Here is a 20791-nt window from a genome sequence, read left to right on the forward strand (position 1 = left end):
AAAAAAATTGAAAATTGACTTTATTTTTTTATAAAATAAAATAAGTAAAACTAATTAAAAAAATATATATTAAAATCTTCTAAATTGGTTGAAAATTAAATATAGAGTGAAAGTCAAGCATAATAATAATAATAATAATAATAATAATAATAATAATAATAATTTTAATAATAATAATAATAATAATAATAATAATAATAATTTCCCACCTACACACGTCAATAAAATTAAAAAATAAAATAAAATATTAAATAAATATTTAGTTAAAACCATGAGAGCGGTTTAAAAATTAAAATATATTATTTAAATTAGAATTAAATTTAAAATAAAAAATAAAAAAAAATATTTTTATGAATAAAAAATTGTCCCTATATAAGTTGGAGAGGGGGGAAAAGAGAAAGGGGCATCTCACCGCAAAGAGAGAAAAAAAGAGGCGAGGAAAAAAGAAGAAAAAATGGGCATGACAATGTTTTGGTTTCGATTTTTATTTTGATCGTCTGCCCCTCTCTCTCTCTCGCTTTCTCTCTCTTTGATTCTTCTTTGAGTACGGGAAACAATTCGGGTTCTGCAAATTTTGTTGTTGTTGTTGTTCTTCTTCTTCTTCTTGTGATTGTTGTTTGAGTTTCTGGTTTGATTTTGGTCCTTTAATGTGGTGCTGAAAGAAAAGGGTGTGATTGAATAGACATAACAAATTGCAGAAGGATCTTCGTCTTGTTTCTTCGTCGAATTTGCACCCATTCCGTGGTGTGAATGGGTAATTCTTTTGGGTGTTCGGCTTCTGGGGAGAGATTGGTGTCGGCGGCAAGAGATGGGGATTTGGTGGAGGCTAAAATGCTTTTAGATTGCAATCCATGTCTTGCGAAATACTCTACTTTTGGTGGCCTTAATTCCCCTCTCCATTTTGCGGCTGCTAAGGGCCACAACGAGGTTTGTTTGTTTGTTTTTTTTTTTCTTTTTCTATTTTGCTTCTATAATTTGTGCGTTTGAATGTTTTTTTTTTTTTTTTTTCATTGATTTGGAGTTTCATCTTTCTGATTTTTTGTTCTTGGGTGCTTGTTCTTGTCTTAGATTGTGTCCTTGTTGCTTGAAAATGGAGCTGATGTGAATTCCAGGAATTACTGTGGGCAGGTATGTGATTCTTATGTGTTTTTCTCTTCTAGGTTTTGTTTGGATTGCATGACTGATCATCAGAAACAGGGGATCTTAGGTTTCTCACTTTTTGTCCCAAATTTACTAATGAATTTTGGGTATCCCCTGTTTTTGTTCTTGGTGGTGTGTAATGGGATTATTAGCAACGTGGGGATTGCTAAGATTACTCTATTATGATGTGCAATATTTTTTGTTTTGCAATCTTCTAAGTGGCAGCCACATGTTATGTTTTTCTTAATGTAATTACCCTGAAACGAACGTGCCTTTTACTTGTTTTGTATTGTTTTGTTCATGTATATGAAGACAGCAGTGATGCAAGCTTGTAGATATGGACACTGGGAAGTTGTGCAAACTCTTCTAATCTTCAGATGCAATGTAAGTTGTTGAAGCTTTGTTTATATGTTGTTTGGTGGTTCTCATGGCTGGCCTTTTTAAAGCTGCTTTAGATGAAATTTGAAATTTATCTTATTATTGCATGTTACAGCGACAAGGCCATGAAATTTTCAGTTATTTCTTTTTCTTGATTGTGTGAAGTGTTTTGTCGTGCCGATTTGATTTTTGTTTGAGCTGTGGTGATAATAGCTTGTTTCCTGTAATCAGGTAATGAGAGCAGATTATCTTAGCGGTCGGTCTGCTCTCCATTTTGCTGCTGTAAATGGGCATGTGAGATGTCTAAGACTTATCGTGGCTGACTTTGTTCCGAGCGTTCCCTATGAGGCTATCGATAGCCAGACAGATCCTAGCAAAAGTGATGGTGCGAATGTGAAAAACAGATGTGAACAAGGGTACTTGACTCGTTTCATTTTGTATAGTTGCTGGCTGGTTTGATTGTTATAGGAAAAGGTTGATACGATTATATTATTCGGTCTTTAGGACTGAACGACAAGTTTTGATATGTTGGTTGTTTACTGTAGCGTATTGTAAACTTTTCTTGACCTTTTTATTATTCTTGTGATTTATTTTTGTGTTTCCAGTGCAGTGCTTTGTCCAAGTTTATAAATAAGGCCGCTGATGGTGGCATTACTGCTCTTCACATGGCAGCACTAAATGGATATTATGATTGTGTTCATCTTCTTCTCGATCTTCATGCTAATGTTTCTGCAGTAACATTTCACTACGGGACCTCGATGGATTTGATAGGTAACTCCCTCAAAATGTGCTTCTAAATCGTAATGGTGCTCTGAGATCTTTCATTAACAACGAATGATTATATCCTTGTAGGAGCTGGAAGCACTCCATTGCATTATGCAGCTTGTGGGGGTAACTTGAAGTGCTGTCAGGTAAGACATCTTTTGATTTTAATAGTAAAATTTTGGGTTTAATGCGAAATTTGAATATCTCGTTCACATTTCTTTATGTTTTAAAATTTTCAGATTCTCCTTGCAAGAGGTGCTTCTCGGACGACTTTGAATTGCAACGGGTATATCTTTCTCACAGTGTTTGCTTTTGGTTTTCTATCTTTCGTTGTGACTTGCCTAATTTGGAATGTGACTACCATTTCAGGTGGCTTCCTTTAGATGTTGCCAGAATGTGGGGACGCCACTGGCTCGAACCTGTGGTAGCTCCCAATTCGGTCTCTATAATACCGGGATTTCCCACTTCCAACTACCTGTCCTTGCCTCTACTGAGTGCATTAAACATTGCCAGGTATTTGGTTGTTTGCTATATTTTCGAGTTGCTAGTGTTGTTCGCATTTTTTATGGCAATGGAATGAATTTCTGCATCTTATTGATATCATTGCATTTGTTTTTGTTTTTAACGACTTTGTTCCCAACGCCAATCCTAAAAACTAGAATATTCGGTCCAAAACTACACACCAAAAATTTTCAAGGGTCATAATTTACATTCTATCAATTAATCAAGGGTTCCTCGTCAAAACAGCCCCGAGTTCCAACTTTTAACTTTGCAACTTTGGACTTCACCACCTACATACTACCTGACATGAAATTGAAAAGCTTATAGGTCACACCCGAACCACCCAAAATCTCCATGAATCCACCGTCGGAGGGAAAACCCCACACCCACTGACCTGCTACAATTTTATTGGACTAGACGTCGATCACACGTAGAAAAGGGAAAGCTTTAGCCGGATGGAAAATCCTCTCTGTTAGATTTCTCCATTTCAATCGCTGGTGTTGAGTGAACTCCCTGCCGCTGCGCTCCTTTGTCGGAGAAGGAGCCAAAGGAGATGATTGGAGTTGCTGCCCGCGAATGAAGATGCTGATGGTGTTGATGGCCGACATGAAGAAAAACGAAGAAGATGATGGTAGAGAGTTTCGGGTTTAAATTCTCTCTCTATAACAAGACCTAACAACCTTTGTTTCAATTTCCCCCTTCTCTACTCCATGGTGGACTGTTTGCAAGTTAAATTAATGAATCAGCTGAATCCTTGCCTCCTGCCATGGCAGTTATTTTTTCGTATCTTCTAATGGGAAACGAAACCTGATTGGGATGGGGCTGTGTAAGTTCGTAAATTTTTCTGTTTTTTAGATCAGTATTTGTTTGCACGAGTTTCACAAAGAAGTGGCTATGCTGTGTTTTAACACCTAGATCACTTAGTGTCGTGATATTGGTAGCTACATTTTGGTGAAAGTTGCATTCCACATATAAAACTTGGCTACTCTTTAGCACATTGTAAACGTGGATAATGATGTGGGATACTCTGCAGGGATTGCGGTTTTAAGTCTATGGGAGCGACCTCCGACGACGGGGATACTTGTGCTGTCTGTTTAGAGAGAGTATGTTCTGTGGCAGCAGAAGGTAAGTTCCTTTTTCATACGCTTGCATCTGAATCTTATTTTACTCGTGTCATATTTTGGTTGGCTTATCGAGATGATTATCATGCTGATTATTTTTGCGTTCTCTCCAATCCGGCATGTTTTGATTGCTATAGCCAGAATGAGCAGAACCTTGCTTGTTGTTAACCAATTTTCGAGATCTTGGGGTAGTCTTGGTCTATTTGAAAAATTAATGATGCCATTCTCGATTGGTATTTTGGCTTGAACTTGTGCTTTCGACTTGTTCTCGGGCTCACATCCCAAAGAAACTTAAATAGGTTAATCTTAGTTTAGTTCAAGTTCCATTTTGGTACTCGTGTCTTCACGAGTACGAGTATCACTATTGTGTTACTATTTTCTTACTATGAAATTTCTTTCAACTTGCCTTTTTGGTTCTGAACATGAATTTCTATAGCTGAGTTTGCCAGTAATTTATGAACTTGGTTGCTTCTGTAGGATGTGGACATGAGCTTTGTGTAAGATGTGCACTCTATCTTTGTTCGACTAGCAATATCCAATCACAAACGATCGGTTCATCAGGCTCGATTCCATGCCCCCTTTGCAGACATACAATTATATCTTTCGTAAAGTTGTCTCGTGCCACAGCAAAGGAAAAACAGCTTCATCTGTCTCTTAGCATATGCAATCCATGCATTCTTCACACCTGTGATGCTGAAGATCAGGCTTCTACTTGTACGCCAGAGATCCGAAAGAATCGTGTAGCATCGGTTTCTTCAGATGTATTTTGCCCAGTAACTTGTAGCCCATTCCCTTCTGCGGCCATTCCTCTGTGTACATGCAATGACGGTCCATGCCCAACCTTCGAGCCCCGAGACGTTGGAACAGAAGCTGAATCGCCCCGTCACTTGCAAACAACCCCAATAGACCAGGACAAATTGGGAGATCCAAGACAAGAAAGAACTAGCTGTTCAAGCATATTTTGGGGCAGAAGAAGCGGTAGCAGGGAGAATCAATGCAATTCAGAGATAAACGCTTGAGACATGAGACATGCCCCGGTTGGTTTCGAGTCAGTCATCTCGACAACGAGACTTGAGAGAATTTATAGTAACAGCAATACATTCTGAAAGTTGCAGTGGATATGTTGTGGATACAATGTTTGGCTTGACAGGTTCGATTTTCTCTTCGTTGTGTTTGCATTCCCAATTTTCGTGATGGCTTTAGGAGGCCTGGTTGGTGTGAATAATTTGTTTTGGCGCAGCAGCAGTTTTGAGCATGTTATGGTTTCAAGTCATTGTTGCTCTGCCTGTACAAATAGGTAGAGAGGGATTAAAAGGTTGTAAAATTTGGTATGTTGGGACCTTAGTTCTTAAGTTTCATTATAATTATTATAGTTGAATAGAATAGTATTTATTTCATCCTTCATATCATTAAATAGCTTCCTAATCAGAGTCCCCACAATATTAAATTACACATTCTGTTTATGGTAATGCTTATTTAGTAGTTCATCATGTGTTTGGACTCCATTTCTGCTTGTGATGACGTTTTTGTTTTTGTTACTTTAGGCCTGCTGGTTGGGATTTTTTACAACACAGTACTCTTCCAACACAGTACTCTTGTGAATCCAATCAGACATCATCATCATCATCATCCTCCACCTGTTCCAAAGTGTTAGATGTCATCTCTGTAGGGGCCCCCCATCCCCCTCGCATGATCCTTGTCAAATACTAGTCAAATTGTCAATCATGAGGAGGGCTTGTTTTGCATTTGGATGACCTTACATGTTCAAACAAAATATTAGTATTGCTCATGATCAATAATTTTAATTTGACTTTGGGATCTTATCCTAATTCATGCATCAAAAGCTTCTTTATCTGCTTCGATGCACTTGGAATGCACTTGAACTAGTAAATGTTATTCCATCAATCACGATAGTTGTTGTAAATACTCGAGCCTAAATGACTCATAGTTCGATCTCCGACCCCTTTTCACTAAAGAGGGTAATGAGATAGACTCGAGCCTAAATGACCCATAGTTCGATCTCCGACCCCTTTTCACTAGAGAGGGTAATGAGATAGACTCAAGCTTAAATGACCCATAGTTTGATCTCCGACCCCTTTTCACTAAAGAGGGTAACGAGATAGACTCGAGCCTAAATGACCCATAGTTCGATCTCCGACCCCTTTTCACTAGAGAGGGTAACGAGATAGACTTCAGCTTAAATGACTCATAGTTTGATCTCCGACCCCTTTTCACTAGAGAGGGTAACAAGATAGACTCAAGCTTAAATGACCCATAGTTCGATCTCCGACTCCTTTTCACTAGAGGGTAATGAGATAGACTCAGATAGACTCAAGCTTAAATGACCCATAGTTCGAACCCCTTTTCACTAAAGAGAGTAATGAGATAGAGTTCTTTGAGAAATGAAAAGGTGAAAAGAGAAGAGAAGAGGAGAGAAAAATGCAAATGTGGGCAAAGGAAGTACCAAACCAAATAAGGGGTGGGTTAAAAAAAAACCCAACTCAGCTCCAAGCAACCCCTAAATGCCCGACATAGTGACTGAACTAACTTATTATTTAGCACCATATGATACATAAAAGTGATAACAGTAAACATCGTTTCCTTGCTCCTGAATATTATCATTGTTTCAATAACATTTGGTGTTCTCAAAAACATAAACGAACCAATTGAAACCTAAAATTTTCTTCTATAAAAAGCAATATAACAATATAGTTTCTAAGTTTCGAAACACCAAAGTATCATTTTCAATATAAATAAACCAAAGATGAAATCACCCCATACAGAGAACCATGAAAATAAAACGAGCTCGACTGCATCAAAAACACACAAAGTATGCAAGCTTTGCTCATGAAACCTTTTGGCTTCAAGTTCAAAATTATTGCCAAGCAGAAATGGAACGGAACAAAAGGAAAAGAAGCCAGATGTTATCATACTCTTGCCACATTTGAGATGGACAAAGAAATGAAGTTATTTACAATACAGAGTCCTACATAGACAAAAATGGAAAGGAAAAGGAAAAAAAAAAAAAAAGAAATTGGAAATTTTGCACCCAAACAATTTCTTATCAGATGTTTCTAACAGTCAGTTGGATATGTTTTGCCTTTGCTTGGATCTACCTCCAACTCCATTGGCTGGTGAAGGGGATTGTTGAGAGAAATTATCTTTATCCTTTTTCTCAATACCTATGTGCTTCACACCTGTACTTGGTGATGAAGATGAATAACATCTTCTTGTCACATCCATCTCAACGTTTTCATCGTCGTCTTCTTCCACTAAAAGCGAACCATTCCTTAGGAGTTCTCTAACTTTCCTAAATTCATCGTAGTGAGCTCTTCTGTGTTCCTTAAAGCTCAAATTGCCCTTATCTGTTTCCAATCCCAAGCGCCAAACGCAGAAAAGGGTGGAGCATCAATATTCACAGAACTTAAAATGAAAATATCAAACAAGAAATAGTATAAAGAACATTTAATGGTGGGGGTAGTAGCCGCCACGTTTATGTGGATTTTTTTTTTCTTTGAAAATGATGGTGAAAACCAATTTTCAAAAGGTATCATAGTAAAACAACACAGCATATCTGGTAAACATCGTAAAGGTTTTAAGAAAACTTATCGAACAAGCAATGATTACTATTGCTTGTTTGATCCTAAGAATAGATCGTTTATAAAACTACTTTGAGATCCAAGAAAACATGTTAATGGATAGAAGAAATGAGAAAAAGGGGCATTGGAACCTTCATCATCTTGGTCCATGGCATCTGCTTCATCCTCAGAAGACGTCCAACCACTAGATCGCTGGCTGCTTTTACCACTTGATGAAGAAGCTACATCATTCAACGCAGTTCGAATGGCTTCTGCATGCATTGCATCGCCAACACACAAGTCAAATCTGTCCCTCACAGGAGAAAGAGACTCTGCAACCAACAAAATAACAATTAAAAACTTGTGATGCAATATTTTCGTAAACTGTTGAACTGAGCAAAGTTTTACACCTAAACATATCAATTTGCATTCCCAGCGAGATGGTCAAGGCATATCAATGCTTTATATACTCCGTGAAAACTGAAGAAAACAGGTTTAATATTGGAGAAATTTTAGATTTTAATCATGTTTGCACATAAATTTCGCAAGCAAATACTTCACATGAAATTAATCATAAAATAAATTGAGAAGGGAAGAAATTAAAAGTGAGAAAATGAACCTTACCTTAAAAAATCCCAGCAATCTAATAAAAAAAATATATAATTTTCTACATTATTGATGCTCAAAAGCTTCTTCTGCCGCATCTCATTATTACGCTTATATGAGTTATCACCATTGCTCATAGAACTAAGAGACGCTGGGTTCAACAAAATTTCTTTCGTTCTTTCCTACGTTTTCTTAAAGTTCTTATACTTTAGTGAGAAGAAACTAAGTCAAAATCAAATGGTCTTACCCATAAAATATTTTTATCTAAAGACTTCTGTAAAATTTTGTCAAATAAAAAAAGAATTATCTGAAAAAAAAAATTACTTAAAAATATTAAGCTTTATCTTAAAACGAAAACAAAAAGGTAATTCTAGAATACATCTAATTTTTTTCCTTAGAAAAAGATAAACTGACCCAAGTTCAATAATTATAAAAAAGTTATTAAAATTCAAAGCAATTAATCTAAACAATAGTATCTTCCATTTTGGAATTTTTAATAATAAATTCTCTGAGTTACTGTAATGCCTCTGATAGAAGAAATACACACCGTCATCATCAATCATGGGATGATAAGGCGTTTTGGGTTCAGTAATTTTCTGCCGCACAGGTTTATTTGCTTCAATATGACCAATATTATCTTCATCCCATTTCACACGGCGCCCACGGCCACTACAAGAATAGAAAGATAAAATTCAAAGTTGTAGAGTAGACAAGGGTAAACTAAATTGATGACGTAGTAAGACCACAAAATATTAACAAGAATATTTCATATGATGCAAGGTACTGCTTCTCTCTAATAAGTAAACAACGCTTATCATTCTCATGAAAAGAATAAATACGTGGGATGAAATTCTGCTGAAGAGAAGGCACTCTTAAATATTATTTGAAGTTGTAATAACTATTTATCTCATCCCGAGACTCAATGAATACATGAAAAATTGAAAATGAAGATTAAAAATGAAAGAATAAATAGTCATTCCAAACACTAGCACCACCCATAAAAACATGAAAAGAGGTGTGAACACATTTCAAGAGTAAATTCGACAATACTTTATTTTGATCAAATTTCAAAAGCACATAAACAATTGCACACTTGATTTTCCTCACTGAAATAGAAGGCACAATACCATATTAGTCAAACTATTTCGAACGTCAGACCAACAAAAGAAGAAAATGTTCAAAAAATTGTAGTAAACATCACTACAACTGAAGATCGGTAACTTAATCATCCTACCATACCCATAAAACCCAAAATCAAAGAGATTAGTGTGAAAATGCTTAGACAAGGAGCAAAACCCTCCACCCTATCTTACAAGTAATAAAGGGCTTTAATGCCAGCAATCGCCCTTGTTTCTGAGGAGCACAATTCCCAACCTTGTTAGTTTTTTATGACAAGGACCCCTTTCTCTAATAATAAGGAAAGGACACGATTATAGAGCCCTCCCTTCAAAAGGTTTTTGCTTGCGTTGTATTTTATTTTTTAGAAGAAAAAGAAGTGAACTATCATTGAATAAAAATAAAAGAATAGCCATGCATCCAAAAAAATCAAGCCCACAAAAAGGAGCCCCACTAAAACAAGGGGATTTGACTCTGATCAAGTAAACAAGACCTAAAGAATTATTACAAAACATCCTCGTCACTAATGTCCAAAAATAAACATAGAACCTAACAAGGGACCATATATCACAAAGGTAGACCTAAAGAATTACTACAAAACAACCTCGTCACTAATGTCCAAAAAAGAACCTAACAAGGGACCACTGATCACAAAGGTGCCTCTCTACCCCTCTAAACATAGAACCCTGTATAATTTGGAGCTAAAAGCTGGCCCTTTATCAATTAGAGGGAAATGGTTTTTTCAGCTTGCCATTAGCATTTTTCTTACTTCGGAAAAGCCAAGGGATTGGAGTGCTGCAATGGGGAGACCACTCGATCTGGCTCTTTATTTTTTCAAATGAAAATTTTATTTTTTCCAAAAAAAAAAAAAAAAAAAAAAAAAAAAAAAAAAAAAAANTTTTTTATTTTTTATTTTTATATTTTTAATTTTAATATCAATACCATGTAAGCCCATTTACAGATGTCTTGAAGCCTGAGCCAACAGAAAAAATAATAACAATTTAAGCAAGCAGCCCTTTGGGTGATAGCAAACATGAGAAGTCAATAAGAGAGGAAGTGAGGAAGGAACAAGAGATCCAACTTTCTATTTTGACGGGCAATCAAGGATCCAGATACAATAAAAAGGCATAAAATGACTCATACCTCTTTGATTCCTTACTACTCATCTTTACCTCGACCTGTCCATGAAAAAAAAAAAAAACCCAAATTAAGACAAACCCATTTCGCAGAACCTCAAGCAAGAACAGAACAATGCTTAAATTTATTTTGTCCCACTATCTCATATTTGCAAAACATAGACTCCTAATGTCTCATGTCATAAATTCAACCGTTGAATCCAGCGTTGCCAGCTTCTTAAAATATCAAATATATCAAAATTTTCCAATAAATGGATGCTTGTCGTATGAGCTTCAGCATCAGCCTATACACAAATAATTTCACATAACGCCCGTTTGTTCATTGCAGATTCTTTAAACTAATGTTCGATCATACTACTATATCTTCCCCACCCAGACTCAATCGTATATCCATTTCTAATTCTACCGATGTGCCCGAATCAATTTATTACAAAAAACAAAAAAAAAAAACAAAAAAACCAAACTTCTTCATTTGCATCTTTGTATATTTTTATCCAAACATTATTGAATACAAAAATCCAACTGCAAATAAAGAACCGCCTATAATCCCTAAAAGAAACTCCATCTGTTTTGACTCTCAGCAACTTTCAGCGTTTTTCACAGTTCTCCCAACCAAAAAGACAACCTTCTGTAACCTGAAAATAAAATAATGAAAGAGTGAAAAAGGCTCGAGAGTTTTACCGTTCGTCAACGTCCTCAAAGCCGTTCCGTTTTCCAGAAGAAACAGGAGAATATCGAAAGAAGCTTGAGAAGGAACAGAGTAGGCGGAGGATTTGAGATCCAATATCTGCCGACTGCTCTCATGCAACAGCGATCGGAAACCGAGAAAAGCCGCGACGGCGAAGAGAGACGTAAATGGAAGAGATGAGATTGGCCGATGCGGAGGGGGAGAGAGAGAGCGCGAGATATGTATAAGGAAAGCGGGAATACGAATGAACCGAGACGCAGAGAGGAACCGTGGACCGAGGGCATCTTCGTTTGGGCCTTCTCGGGGAAAAGCCCATGGGCCGCCATTTTAAATGGAATAAAAAATTACCCAAATGGAATAAATAAATAAATAAATACTTTCTTGAATTTATTTGCATTTCTTCAACAAATAAATTGGATTTAAACCTAAATAATTCTCTTAAATTAGTATTATTAGTAATTTTTATTTTTTTTATTTTAAATTTTGATATTGATAAACTAACCTTATTTTATTATTAAATATATTTTAATTTATCGAGTCTGATAGACCAATCAAAATTGGGCATCGTATTCCACATAACTTGTTCGGAAATGTCAATGCAACTCAAGACTGTGGCGAGCGGGATCTCAAGCGGTTACTGGGCAAACAATCAAAGCTGGCTTTGCTATCAAGACTACTGTACCACCGAAGGGCGACTGGCAAAGCTACAGGGATCTGGTGTGGTGAAGCCCCGTGGAGTTACATACGAGCATAATTATCTAAGGGTATTTTCTCTCTCTTTGACGGTCGAGGTCTATTGCCACGTCTAGATTGATTAAACGAGTTTTATTATTATTATTTATTATTATTATTTTTTTTTTTTGCAGTTTTATCCAATAAAATTTATTTTGAAAGGTTTATAAATTAATTTTTAAAATATTATTATTTTTTTAAACCAAATGTATTTATATGATACTGTTGTGTTGGTTATAAAATGTACGAATTGTGAATTTCATATTTCTTTCGCGTCTCTGTATGAGTTTTTTCTTCGTGTGGCGGTGCAAACCCTAGCACTAGCACCACACAATTTCTCTCCAAAAACGTTCCATAGAGTCTCAAAAGCTCTCTTTAATCTTGTGAACACTGAAGTTCAGGTTGCTGAATTACGGTTCTTCTTCAAGTTTTGGTATCCCCGTCTTCCGTTCATCTGTAAAGGATTTATTCAGTATGGACGCGCAGAGAGCTCTTCTGGACGAACTCATGGGTTCAGGTTGTATTCTGATTAAATTGGTCCATTTCTTTGAAATTTCCGTTTCCAATTTGATTCGATATGTTACAAACTGATATATCTTGTGTACTGTATCCAATCAGTCTAGCTATGGGATTCCATTTGTATGTTATTGATCCTGAATCTCGTGGACTATTTAGTGTGAGAGGAATAGAAGTGACTCTGTTAGTTTAGAGGAATTTGGAAAGGAATGTGGGGATTATTACGCACTAGCGTGCAATTTAACACGGATTATTCTGCAATATGTATACCATATTTCTGATTGCCAACAGTGTTTTACCTATTTGAAATTTGTTTTTCGTTTTTTTTTTCCCGTAAATATTCTGTTGCCATTTGATCACAGTTTGTGCTTGCTTGTATTTTCATGTGCCTTATGTCTTCCTTCAAATTACATAGTGGAAGTTATTTTGCTTCTAACAGAGTGTCTATGTTTTGGTTTTTTTAGCGCGGAATTTAACTGAGGAAGAAAGGAGAGGATACAAGGAAGTCATGTGGGATGATAAGGAGGTCTGCGGGTTCTATATGGTTCGCTTTTGCCCGCATGATCTTTTCGTAAATACTCGGAGCGACCTTGGTGCGTTGTTTTCTTTTTTGAATTAGTCATAACTCTGGTCTCTGAGAAATTTCTTAGAATAAATTTCACCATCAACAAGGAGTCAGTTGCAGTTGAGGATAATGGTAAAATGCAAATTCTGAGTATTGTTCTTGTGTGCTGTTGGATGGTTTCTCTATGTTTAATCTTATTGGATTAGATTCTGACTTTTGTTTAGAGTTCTACTTAAATAACAAATATATTTTTGTTTATGTCTTTTTTTTTTTTTTTTTTTTTTTTTTTTTTTTTTTTTTTTTTTTTTTTTTTTTTNTTGAATTCTTGTTTTTTATTTTTGTTTCAGGACCTTGCCCTAGGATACATGACCAGAAATTGAAAGAAAGGTGACAACCAAGTACCCCTTTTGTGTACTTGTATAACCAGCTAGCTTATTCCACGAATTTTATCTTCATGTATTTGATTTAGTAGTAGTCATTGCACGTGGTTATAAAACAAAGCTTATGCTTTCGCTATTTATATTTAGACAACTCTCTTTGACTGGACAATTCTCTGGCAACTGCACTAGCAATATTCTGGGAAATTTAAGATAACGATGGTTGACTGGATTTATTTTCATGAGTGGTGGTTGGCTATTGTTTTTATACATGGCAACTTTTCATTTCATATTACAATGGTATCAATTCTTAGCTATATACCATGCTATTTACTGCACGTTCACATCTCGTACAAATGTAATTATCTTTCTCTTTTGTGCAATGTAAAGATGGTTCTAAGATATATGCTTTATTTTCGAGCTGAGGAATTATCTGTTAGATATTTTTTATCTGGGTGAGTGCTGATTGATGAATCTTAAGGTAGGGAAAATATTGCATTTTATTGAAGCGACTTGCAAAGAAATAGCATGGTAATAGAAATGAGTCTTAAATCTGTATGCTTTCTCGTTTCTGTTCAAACCTGTCTTATGATATGTAAGTGGTCGTTTGTGTGATTCTTCCTCTATTTTGATAGTATGAAGTGTTATTAAAGTGCATGCTATGGAGAGAGGCGAGTTGCTTCCTGTATTGCCAACCCCAACTATGGTGTGCACTTTTATATTGAGATCCATGCCACGATGGCCATTTTTTTTCCATGAACATAAGGTTCATTGCGACATGATGACGCTTCTTTGCATTTGGAGGATAAGGACAGAATGCCTTTGAATGCCTTCTGAAGAATAAGAATAAGGTCATTTAGAGAAAACCCACACCAACAGCTCCTGCTAGTGCTAATGCCACTCTCTGTGAAGCTTGAACCTGGGGGCTTCTCCCTCCTTCTGCAAAGTTTGTGGATCAATTGAATTTGTGGGTTCTATTGTCTGATGCTTTATTTGGATCTATGAATTTGAAAAGTATCCTTCTGAGTTCTTCGAGTATCACGACATTTTGTGGATAAAAGAGATCCACTTTACTAATTTTTTTTAATTGGAAAAGCTATCTTCTTGAAAAAAAGAAGCAATATTCTAGGGTCTCGTGCATCGTTATTGACAACTAGTATGGACATCTTGATATATTGAGGACAAAACATGATCAAAGGATTCGTGCTGGTTAGTGGGGCAGTCTTCACTCTTAGAAGCGAGGAGTAAGTAACGTGGCTATGTCGCAGGGAATGCAGGAGAATGTTGGGGCCATCAGGTGCTGAATTTGGATTTTGAATCATGATTCGAATCCTAGACATATGTCTTTACAAATGGGTAACAAGAGCGGTACTTCTCCTAGTAAGATGCTGGTGGGTATATGATGCTCGAGTAAAGGAGGGGTACATGAATGAATTGTGACCACATCCGAATGAGAGCGATCTTGTGAATAGGATGGTTAGGAAATACTTGAAAGAATTGAAAATCACTACCTATACCAACAAGACACGCCTTTCTTTTCGGTGGCTCAGTTATAGGAACTCCAAAATGATGCGTGCTTTACTTGGAGTAATTCTAGGTTGGGTGATCTCCTGAGAATTTTTCTAAGATACATGTGAGTAAGGACACAACATACTGGAAGAACTTGTGTTGGTTTGCGGGGATATATTTCACTCTTAAAAGTGAGGAGAAAATAATGTGACCACGTCGGAGGGGATATGCAAGGGAATGTCAGAGCCATCAAGTGCCGAATCTTGATTCCGAATCCGGATCCGAATCTTGGGCATGGGTTGTTACAATAACTCTAGATTATCATCCACCCAAAATTTGCAACCATCTAAGAATAAATGAAGCTCATCTTCCTCATGATTGAGTTGTCTTGGTTCATATCACTATGTGTTTACTTTGAGTACATATTTTGTTCTTCGAGTATAAAATTTCTTCAGGTTCTTATTTTGTGTATGTGATTGGTTAATACTCATTTCATGTCAAGATATGTATCTTTGCATGCATGTAAACTGTAGCTATAAAAGAAATACACAAAATTTTATCTTCTTTTAACGTTTTCTTAATTTGTTGACTACTTCAGCTTTGAAAAGTCACCCAGGCATGATGCTTATGTTCCCAAATTTGAGGCAGAACTTGCTCAGTTTTGCGAGAAATTGGTTAGTCATTGCTATATGCTTTAGATTGATGATGATACGATGTCTGTACTCTGGTTTTTTTTTCCATTGAAACTTCAATTATTTTTACAGGTAATGGACTTGGATCGGCGTGTCAGGCGTGGGCGAGAGCGGCTTGCCCAAGAGGTTGAACCTGCTCCACCAACTCCATTGTCAGCTGAGAAGTCAGAGCAGTTATCTGTGCTGGAGGAAAAAATAAAGAATTTACTAGAACAGGTGGAGGCCCTTGGTGAAGCGGGTAAAGTGGACGAAGCTGAAGCACTGATGAGAAAGGTACTTATAATGCAAGTTTGGTCCCCTTAAGCATCCCAGACAACCATTGTGTAGACTTTATTTGAAAATAACTACTCTAAATGAGAAGCAGTTTGTGTATCTCTCCCATTAAACATTGTGAATAATTCACTGAATTTGATATTATTTAGTGTATTTTGTTTTGATTCCAGATATTGAGTGATAAGACATCTAGTGAGCCACTCCTGTCCAAAGCAAACATCTTGTGAACCACAAATTCAGTCACTAAGAGAAAAAAAAAAAAAGGTTATTCTTATAGGACTTTTGGTGTCTTCATTTCAGGTGGATGTGCTTAATGCCGAGAAAACAGCCTTGAGTCAACAAACCCAGAATGACAAGGTATTAATGCTTGCTCAGGAGAAAAAAATGGCACTCTGTGAGATATGTGGTTCTTTTCTTGTAGCAAATGATGCTGCAGAGAGAGTTCAGTCTCATGTCACAGGTAAGCAGCATGTTGGCTATGGTATGGTCAGAGATTTCATCTCCGAGCACAAGGTAAACATTTGTAAAACTAAAGGAAGGTTTAGCCTTTTTTCTTCAAGTGGAATATGTTTAAGTGGGCTTTATCTGGCAGGAAGCAAAGGAGAAAGCAAGGGAGGCAGAAAGATTAGCTAGGGAGAAAGAGGCAGAAGAGCGAAGGAAGCAGAGAGAGGAGGATGAGAGAAGGAAGAGAAGTGACTCTAGTGAGAGGGACAGATATCGTGACAGAGAGCGAGACAGGGATCGAGATAGGTATCGTGAACGAGACCGAGATCGTGAAAGGTCTAGAAGAGGTGGCCGAGATGAAGTAAGAGGAATGGATTGGAGGTCTAGGAATGGAAGAGATGGAGGCAGGGATAGGTATCGTGACCGAAGCAGGTCAAGATCCCCTGTAAGGCATGGTCACAGGAGATCATCTAGAAGTCCAGTGCGCCCATAATTATGAACTGTGTTTAAAGATGTCTGAGCTTTGAGACTAAATGAGGTAGATCTCTTCATGTTCGAAGCTTATGAATGTATGCTTTGGTACCTCAAGTTAACTTTGTCCGTATCGGTAAAACTTTTTTTGCTATCTCACAGCTGTGTTGACTGTATCATCTCCCTTTCATCATTATTATTAGAGAAGAAAAGGGTTGAGGTAGGTATTTTTTATTGTTATGACTCTTCTTCTTCAGGTATAATTTAGACTTTTTTTGACTTGCACATTTCTTTGATAATAGATTCTTATGAAAGACTGTTCAATGCTTCTCCTATATTTTCATCTTAGGTGAGCTTGCGCTACTCTGTTGTTTGTCACATGTTTAGTAGGGCAGGAACAAAAATTTTGCATGTTTCACTCTACTGCTGAGAGGGCTGACGTTTATTTTCTCATTTTTGAGGTAACAAATAAATCTCATCTCTTTCTTAAGACCATGTGATCGCCCATTTCTTGTTATCAAACCTGCATCCAAGAAGTATTTTGGTCTTCCAAATCTTATATATATATTACTAGATGTCTTATTTCCCATGTTTTTTTTTTTTTTTTCTTTTTTCTTTTACATTAAGAGTATCTAGATCTGGCCTTTAGAAGCATTAACCAGTTCCTCCATCTCGTAAAAGGCAAATTTCTGAACTTTTTCGAGAATAAGTTTCCACATCTTTGTATCATCTCGTGTTGAATGTAGTATCCAGGGAAACGTGGGTAATATTAGCATCATGGTAGAACATGCCTTGTTCTTTTCTTAGCAGAATGGACGTTTTGATTACGTAAATGGAGCTCGATACCTACTAAAAGGAGGTATAACTTTTATTGAGTACAGTTCTGATTTCATGAAAGAAATGGGAAGAAGTATGAGATAGTGTAGCATCATGAAATGTGCAACTTTGTGGGGCTTACTGCTAAACTGTAAAATAGCATGATCTTTAATAATCCATACAGTTTGCAGGAAATGTATTGGATGAATTTTTCGGTAGCCTACCAGTGGAACAAATCTACACGGTAAGGAATGATCTATGCAGGGACTTTATTTTGCAAAGTTGAAGATTTTTGCTGAACCATTTGAATGCGCCGATATGGTATTTTCCGAACCATTTAAATTGCGTCGATCTGGAATATATTTGAAATCAATGCAAATGTTCAACTCCGCAGAACTCCTAAGATAGTGATGAACTTAACAATACCCCTTTTATTATTAGGAATCTGAGACTGTTTTATAAAACATTTGGCTACAGGTTCAGAGAGATTAAATGTTGTTTCTTTTTTTGTCATCCTAAGCTTTTCCCCAAGTTGTCTAGTTATATATATACATAGATATATACATACATATACATATTATCTTTTTATGAAGCAGAAAAGATGTATCAATTAGTCACTAATCTGAATATGATACTTTTAAAACGGATGGCGTCAACCAAGTGAGTAACCATTAATTTGTACCTTTGATAAAGAGGTCAAGTTCGATTTTTCACTCCCAACTGTTTTGTTCGAATGAGTTTTTCTTCTTTATGACTGGCTATTTTAGTTGCTGTATTTATATTATAAATCAAATATTTGAACTTTTTAATATACATATATATATTATATGACATTAGAACTCAAATTTATGAATTTAAGAGTGACGTAAATAACAACCAAGATTTTAAAGCTTATTTTCAACATTTTAGTTTAAAAATGTTGATAAAAGACTGTTTAAAGTAAATTATTAATGTATTCTCTACTCTTGAAATTGGTCCTATATTTAGTTTGGAAGTTATTTTTAAACCAAATTGGTCATATATAGTTTGGAAGTCATTTTTAAACCAAAAAAAAAAAAATTAAAAAGGTTCAGATAATATTTTCAAAATGGATGTCTTGTAACAAAGGCGAGTCTCATGGATCGGCCCAATCTAAAAAAAAAAAAGGGCCCAACCCCATCAATTTATTAAAACTAATTACAACAAGTTATTGGGTTGATATTTTAATTAAATTTCATTTTTAAACTTGGGGTAACTTTATTATTGGTTGTCCTCGTTATTGTCCATTTTACATTAAAAAAGTTATTTATTATTTTTAATCAGAAAAGGGATTTCATGTAAAACTCATTTCCCTCCGCTTAGCCCTATCCTTGTAGGGGTATTTTAGTGATAGGTTCTATAGGAACTAGACGATCCTATTTGGTTAAATACCTAGCGACAAACTCCCATATCCCTTTCATTAGAGTATTTTTTAACAAGTTCTCATATAACAACTTTAAGGGTTTTCTTATTGATGATAGTGACGATATGGATGATAGTTCTTAATCAGTTTCTATCACAAAAATAGCTATGGAAAGACAGATTGTCTTTTAATTTCAGGAGAAATACGAAACGAAGGACTAATTCAAATCCTTGGTAGCGGGCGGCGACAATCACAGGTGCACGAAAGTAGAACACGAGGGACTAATTCAAACCCTTGGTAGCGGGTGCCGACAATCACAGGTGCACGAAAGTAGAACACGAGGGACTAATTCAAACCCTTAGTAGTGGGCGCCGACAATCACAAGTGCACGAAAGTAGAAGGAGGATATTCCAATTATTTTCACAAAACATGAACATTTAAAAGAAAAAAAGTGGTCCTAGAATAAACCAAACAATCTAGAAAACTTTAGGGTCTCCCACATATTGAAGTTTATATTAATGGTGGGCACAATGAATTCCCCATTACAATTAACTTTATCTGATGTCAATTCCCATATGCAATAATGTTACCGCCTAATTGGATACTTTATAAATATTCATTAATTATTAAAGTTTATGTCATTATTTTCTTTTTATATTTTTAAGTAACAACTTCAAATAATGCTTCTATCCTTCCCTTCCCTTCCCTCTTCCTTATTATTTTATTATAATGCTTGGTTGTTTTTGGAGAGTTCTTTATAGTTCTTTATGTCACGTTTATAAATCATTTTTATTTAATATTTTTAAAATAAACTAATTAATCATTTCATTCTTGGTTTTATGCTGTTATAAGTATTTTTAAAATAAATATTTTATTCAATACGATGTCATTTAGCTCATATGATATCGAAAAAATCCATGCACAAAACCTAATATAATATGCCATAAACACAATAGTTTGTATTATAATGACGTGGAATCCACAAATTTTGATTCCTATGAATTGGTTAAGCACGCTTTTCGTACTAAAAACTTTATATATATTCATTTGTTTATTTGGGTATAACACTTGTCCCTCGTTTTACTAAATAAATTAAGTGTAAATTATTATTATTTAGAATTTCTTTTTGTGAATGTTTGCTGAACCCACCGAACTAAATGGTGGTGAGAGTTCTCTTATTTATAAAGAATAATAAATGAATATAATATATTTGTCTTTAATAAAAGGGCAAATATGGTAACGGGGAATGTAAAGATATTTGCTTTATTAATATTATATAATTAGGCAATAGGTTTAAAAATGTAATTTTTTAATTAATTATTTATTCTTCTAATTTTCTTTTAATAAATAGGAATTCACACAATAATTTAAAAAAGTGAAAAAGAAAATAAACAAATCCTAAAATGTCCCCTTTTTTAAAAAAGAAAAAAAGAAAAAAAGAAAAAATCCAAACATCGTGACGTAATAAATCATAGATATGAAAAGTGAAGCTTCCTTGAAGTTTCTGGAAAGGAAAAAACCAACATTTATAAACAAAAATACAATAAATAAATAAATAAATAATAAAAGGAAAATAAATACAATTTCAAAATGTGTGATTGCAAACCTCCTCAAATTAAATCCAATTTTTATTTATTTAATTTTCACCTTTTTTTGTATATATATATATAGGTGAAAGTTGTGGTTGCTATTATATATATATACATACACGAGGATAAATATATAGGTGAAAGTTGTGGTGGTCTCGGTTTACTACAAGTTGTAGTTGCATGCCCGTTCCAAACCCCTTTTTTCATGCTTTTATTTTAGATAGGCTTTTCCCATTTCATATCAGGTCAATACAGGGGTGTATGACCGTTCACCAGAATCACATCTACACCCATCAGGGCAAAAATGCCCCCAAAATGTATTATAGAAGATATGACTAGTTGTCAACTTCTCCCTAATCGATAGTTATATGTTGTAAGTCGTTGTTGTTGCCTTTTT

The 20791-nt window shown here is 35.5% G+C and overlaps 3 protein-coding genes across 9 annotated transcripts; 2 read left to right on the forward strand and 1 right to left on the reverse strand.

Annotated features, from left to right (window-relative positions):
• The first annotated feature begins 396 nt into the window (after positions 1 to 396).
• LOC111795402 (E3 ubiquitin-protein ligase XBAT33-like) lies at positions 397 to 5734 on the forward strand. Of its 4 annotated transcripts, none has more exons than XR_002815197.1 (11): positions 397 to 927; positions 1069 to 1128; positions 1453 to 1524; positions 1750 to 1934; positions 2129 to 2289; positions 2371 to 2429; positions 2523 to 2569; positions 2653 to 2796; positions 3818 to 3909; positions 4383 to 5233; positions 5450 to 5734. XR_002815197.1 is itself a non-coding variant. In XM_023677812.1 (10 exons), the coding sequence occupies exons 1-10, from the start codon at positions 751 to 753 to the stop codon at positions 4922 to 4924; spliced, it is 1539 nt and encodes a 512-aa protein (XP_023533580.1). In that variant the 5' UTR covers positions 397 to 750; the 3' UTR covers positions 4925 to 5374. The 4 variants fall into 4 exon arrangements, 2 of the variants coding, with proteins under 2 accessions (XP_023533580.1, XP_023533581.1); XR_002815198.1 differs by having other exon boundaries at positions 4383 to 5055; XM_023677812.1 differs by lacking the exon at positions 5450 to 5734 and having other exon boundaries at positions 4383 to 5374.
• Positions 5735 to 6716: 982 nt separating this feature from the next.
• On the reverse strand, positions 6717 to 11250 carry LOC111796196 (protein phosphatase inhibitor 2-like). The gene is made up of 5 exons (XM_023678939.1): positions 11023 to 11250; positions 10349 to 10383; positions 8637 to 8758; positions 7636 to 7815; positions 6717 to 7270 (listed from the first exon to the last, which is right to left on the reverse strand). Exons 2-5 carry the CDS (start codon positions 10369 to 10371, stop codon positions 6987 to 6989), a joined length of 609 nt encoding a protein of 202 aa, XP_023534707.1. The 5' UTR covers positions 10372 to 10383; positions 11023 to 11250; the 3' UTR covers positions 6717 to 6986.
• Positions 11251 to 12005: 755 nt separating this feature from the next.
• Positions 12006 to 17937, forward strand: LOC111795320 (luc7-like protein 3). 4 transcript variants are annotated; one of them, XR_002815192.1, is made up of 9 exons: positions 12006 to 12278; positions 12742 to 12870; positions 13190 to 13229; positions 15327 to 15402; positions 15493 to 15693; positions 15994 to 16206; positions 16286 to 16675; positions 16771 to 16828; positions 16958 to 17937. XR_002815192.1 is itself a non-coding variant. In XM_023677663.1 (8 exons), exons 1-7 carry the CDS (start codon positions 12236 to 12238, stop codon positions 16628 to 16630), a joined length of 1047 nt encoding a protein of 348 aa, XP_023533431.1. In that variant the 5' UTR covers positions 12006 to 12235; the 3' UTR covers positions 16631 to 16675; positions 16771 to 17937. The 4 variants fall into 4 exon arrangements, 2 of the variants coding, with proteins under 2 accessions (XP_023533431.1, XP_023533430.1); XR_002815191.1 differs by having other exon boundaries at positions 16286 to 16828; XM_023677663.1 differs by having other exon boundaries at positions 16771 to 17937.
• Positions 17938 to 20791: the final 2854 nt, after the last annotated feature.

The sequence above is a fragment of the Cucurbita pepo genome, chromosome LG05 (assembly GCF_002806865.2).
Source record: "Cucurbita pepo subsp. pepo cultivar mu-cu-16 chromosome LG05, ASM280686v2, whole genome shotgun sequence".
NCBI lineage: Eukaryota > Viridiplantae > Streptophyta > Magnoliopsida > Cucurbitales > Cucurbitaceae > Cucurbita > Cucurbita pepo.

Coding starts and splice junctions, on each gene's coding strand:
- LOC111796196 (XM_023678939.1), bottom strand. CDS start 10,371: ATGAGTAGTAAGGAATCAAAGAG. Junction 7,816..8,636: donor TCCCATGATTGATGATGACG/GTGTGTATTTCT, acceptor TGTTGGTTGCAG/AGTCTCTTTCTCCTGTGAGG. Junction 7,271..7,635: donor CATGGACCAAGATGATGAAG/GTTCCAATGCCC, acceptor GATTGGAAACAG/ATAAGGGCAATTTGAGCTTT.
- LOC111795402 (XM_023677812.1), top strand. CDS start 751: ATGGGTAATTCTTTTGGGTGTTCGGCTTCTGGGGAGAGATTGGTGTCG. Junction 928..1,068: donor CTGCTAAGGGCCACAACGAG/GTTTGTTTGTTT, acceptor TTCTTGTCTTAG/ATTGTGTCCTTGTTGCTTGA. Junction 1,935..2,128: donor AAAAACAGATGTGAACAAGG/GTACTTGACTCG, acceptor TTTCCAGTGCAG/TGCTTTGTCCAAGTTTATAA.
- LOC111795320 (XM_023677662.1), top strand. CDS start 12,236: ATGGACGCGCAGAGAGCTCTTCTGGACGAACTCATGGGTTCAG. Junction 13,230..15,326: donor GACCAGAAATTGAAAGAAAG/GTGACAACCAAG, acceptor TGACTACTTCAG/CTTTGAAAAGTCACCCAGGC. Junction 15,403..15,492: donor CTCAGTTTTGCGAGAAATTG/GTTAGTCATTGC, acceptor TTATTTTTACAG/GTAATGGACTTGGATCGGCG.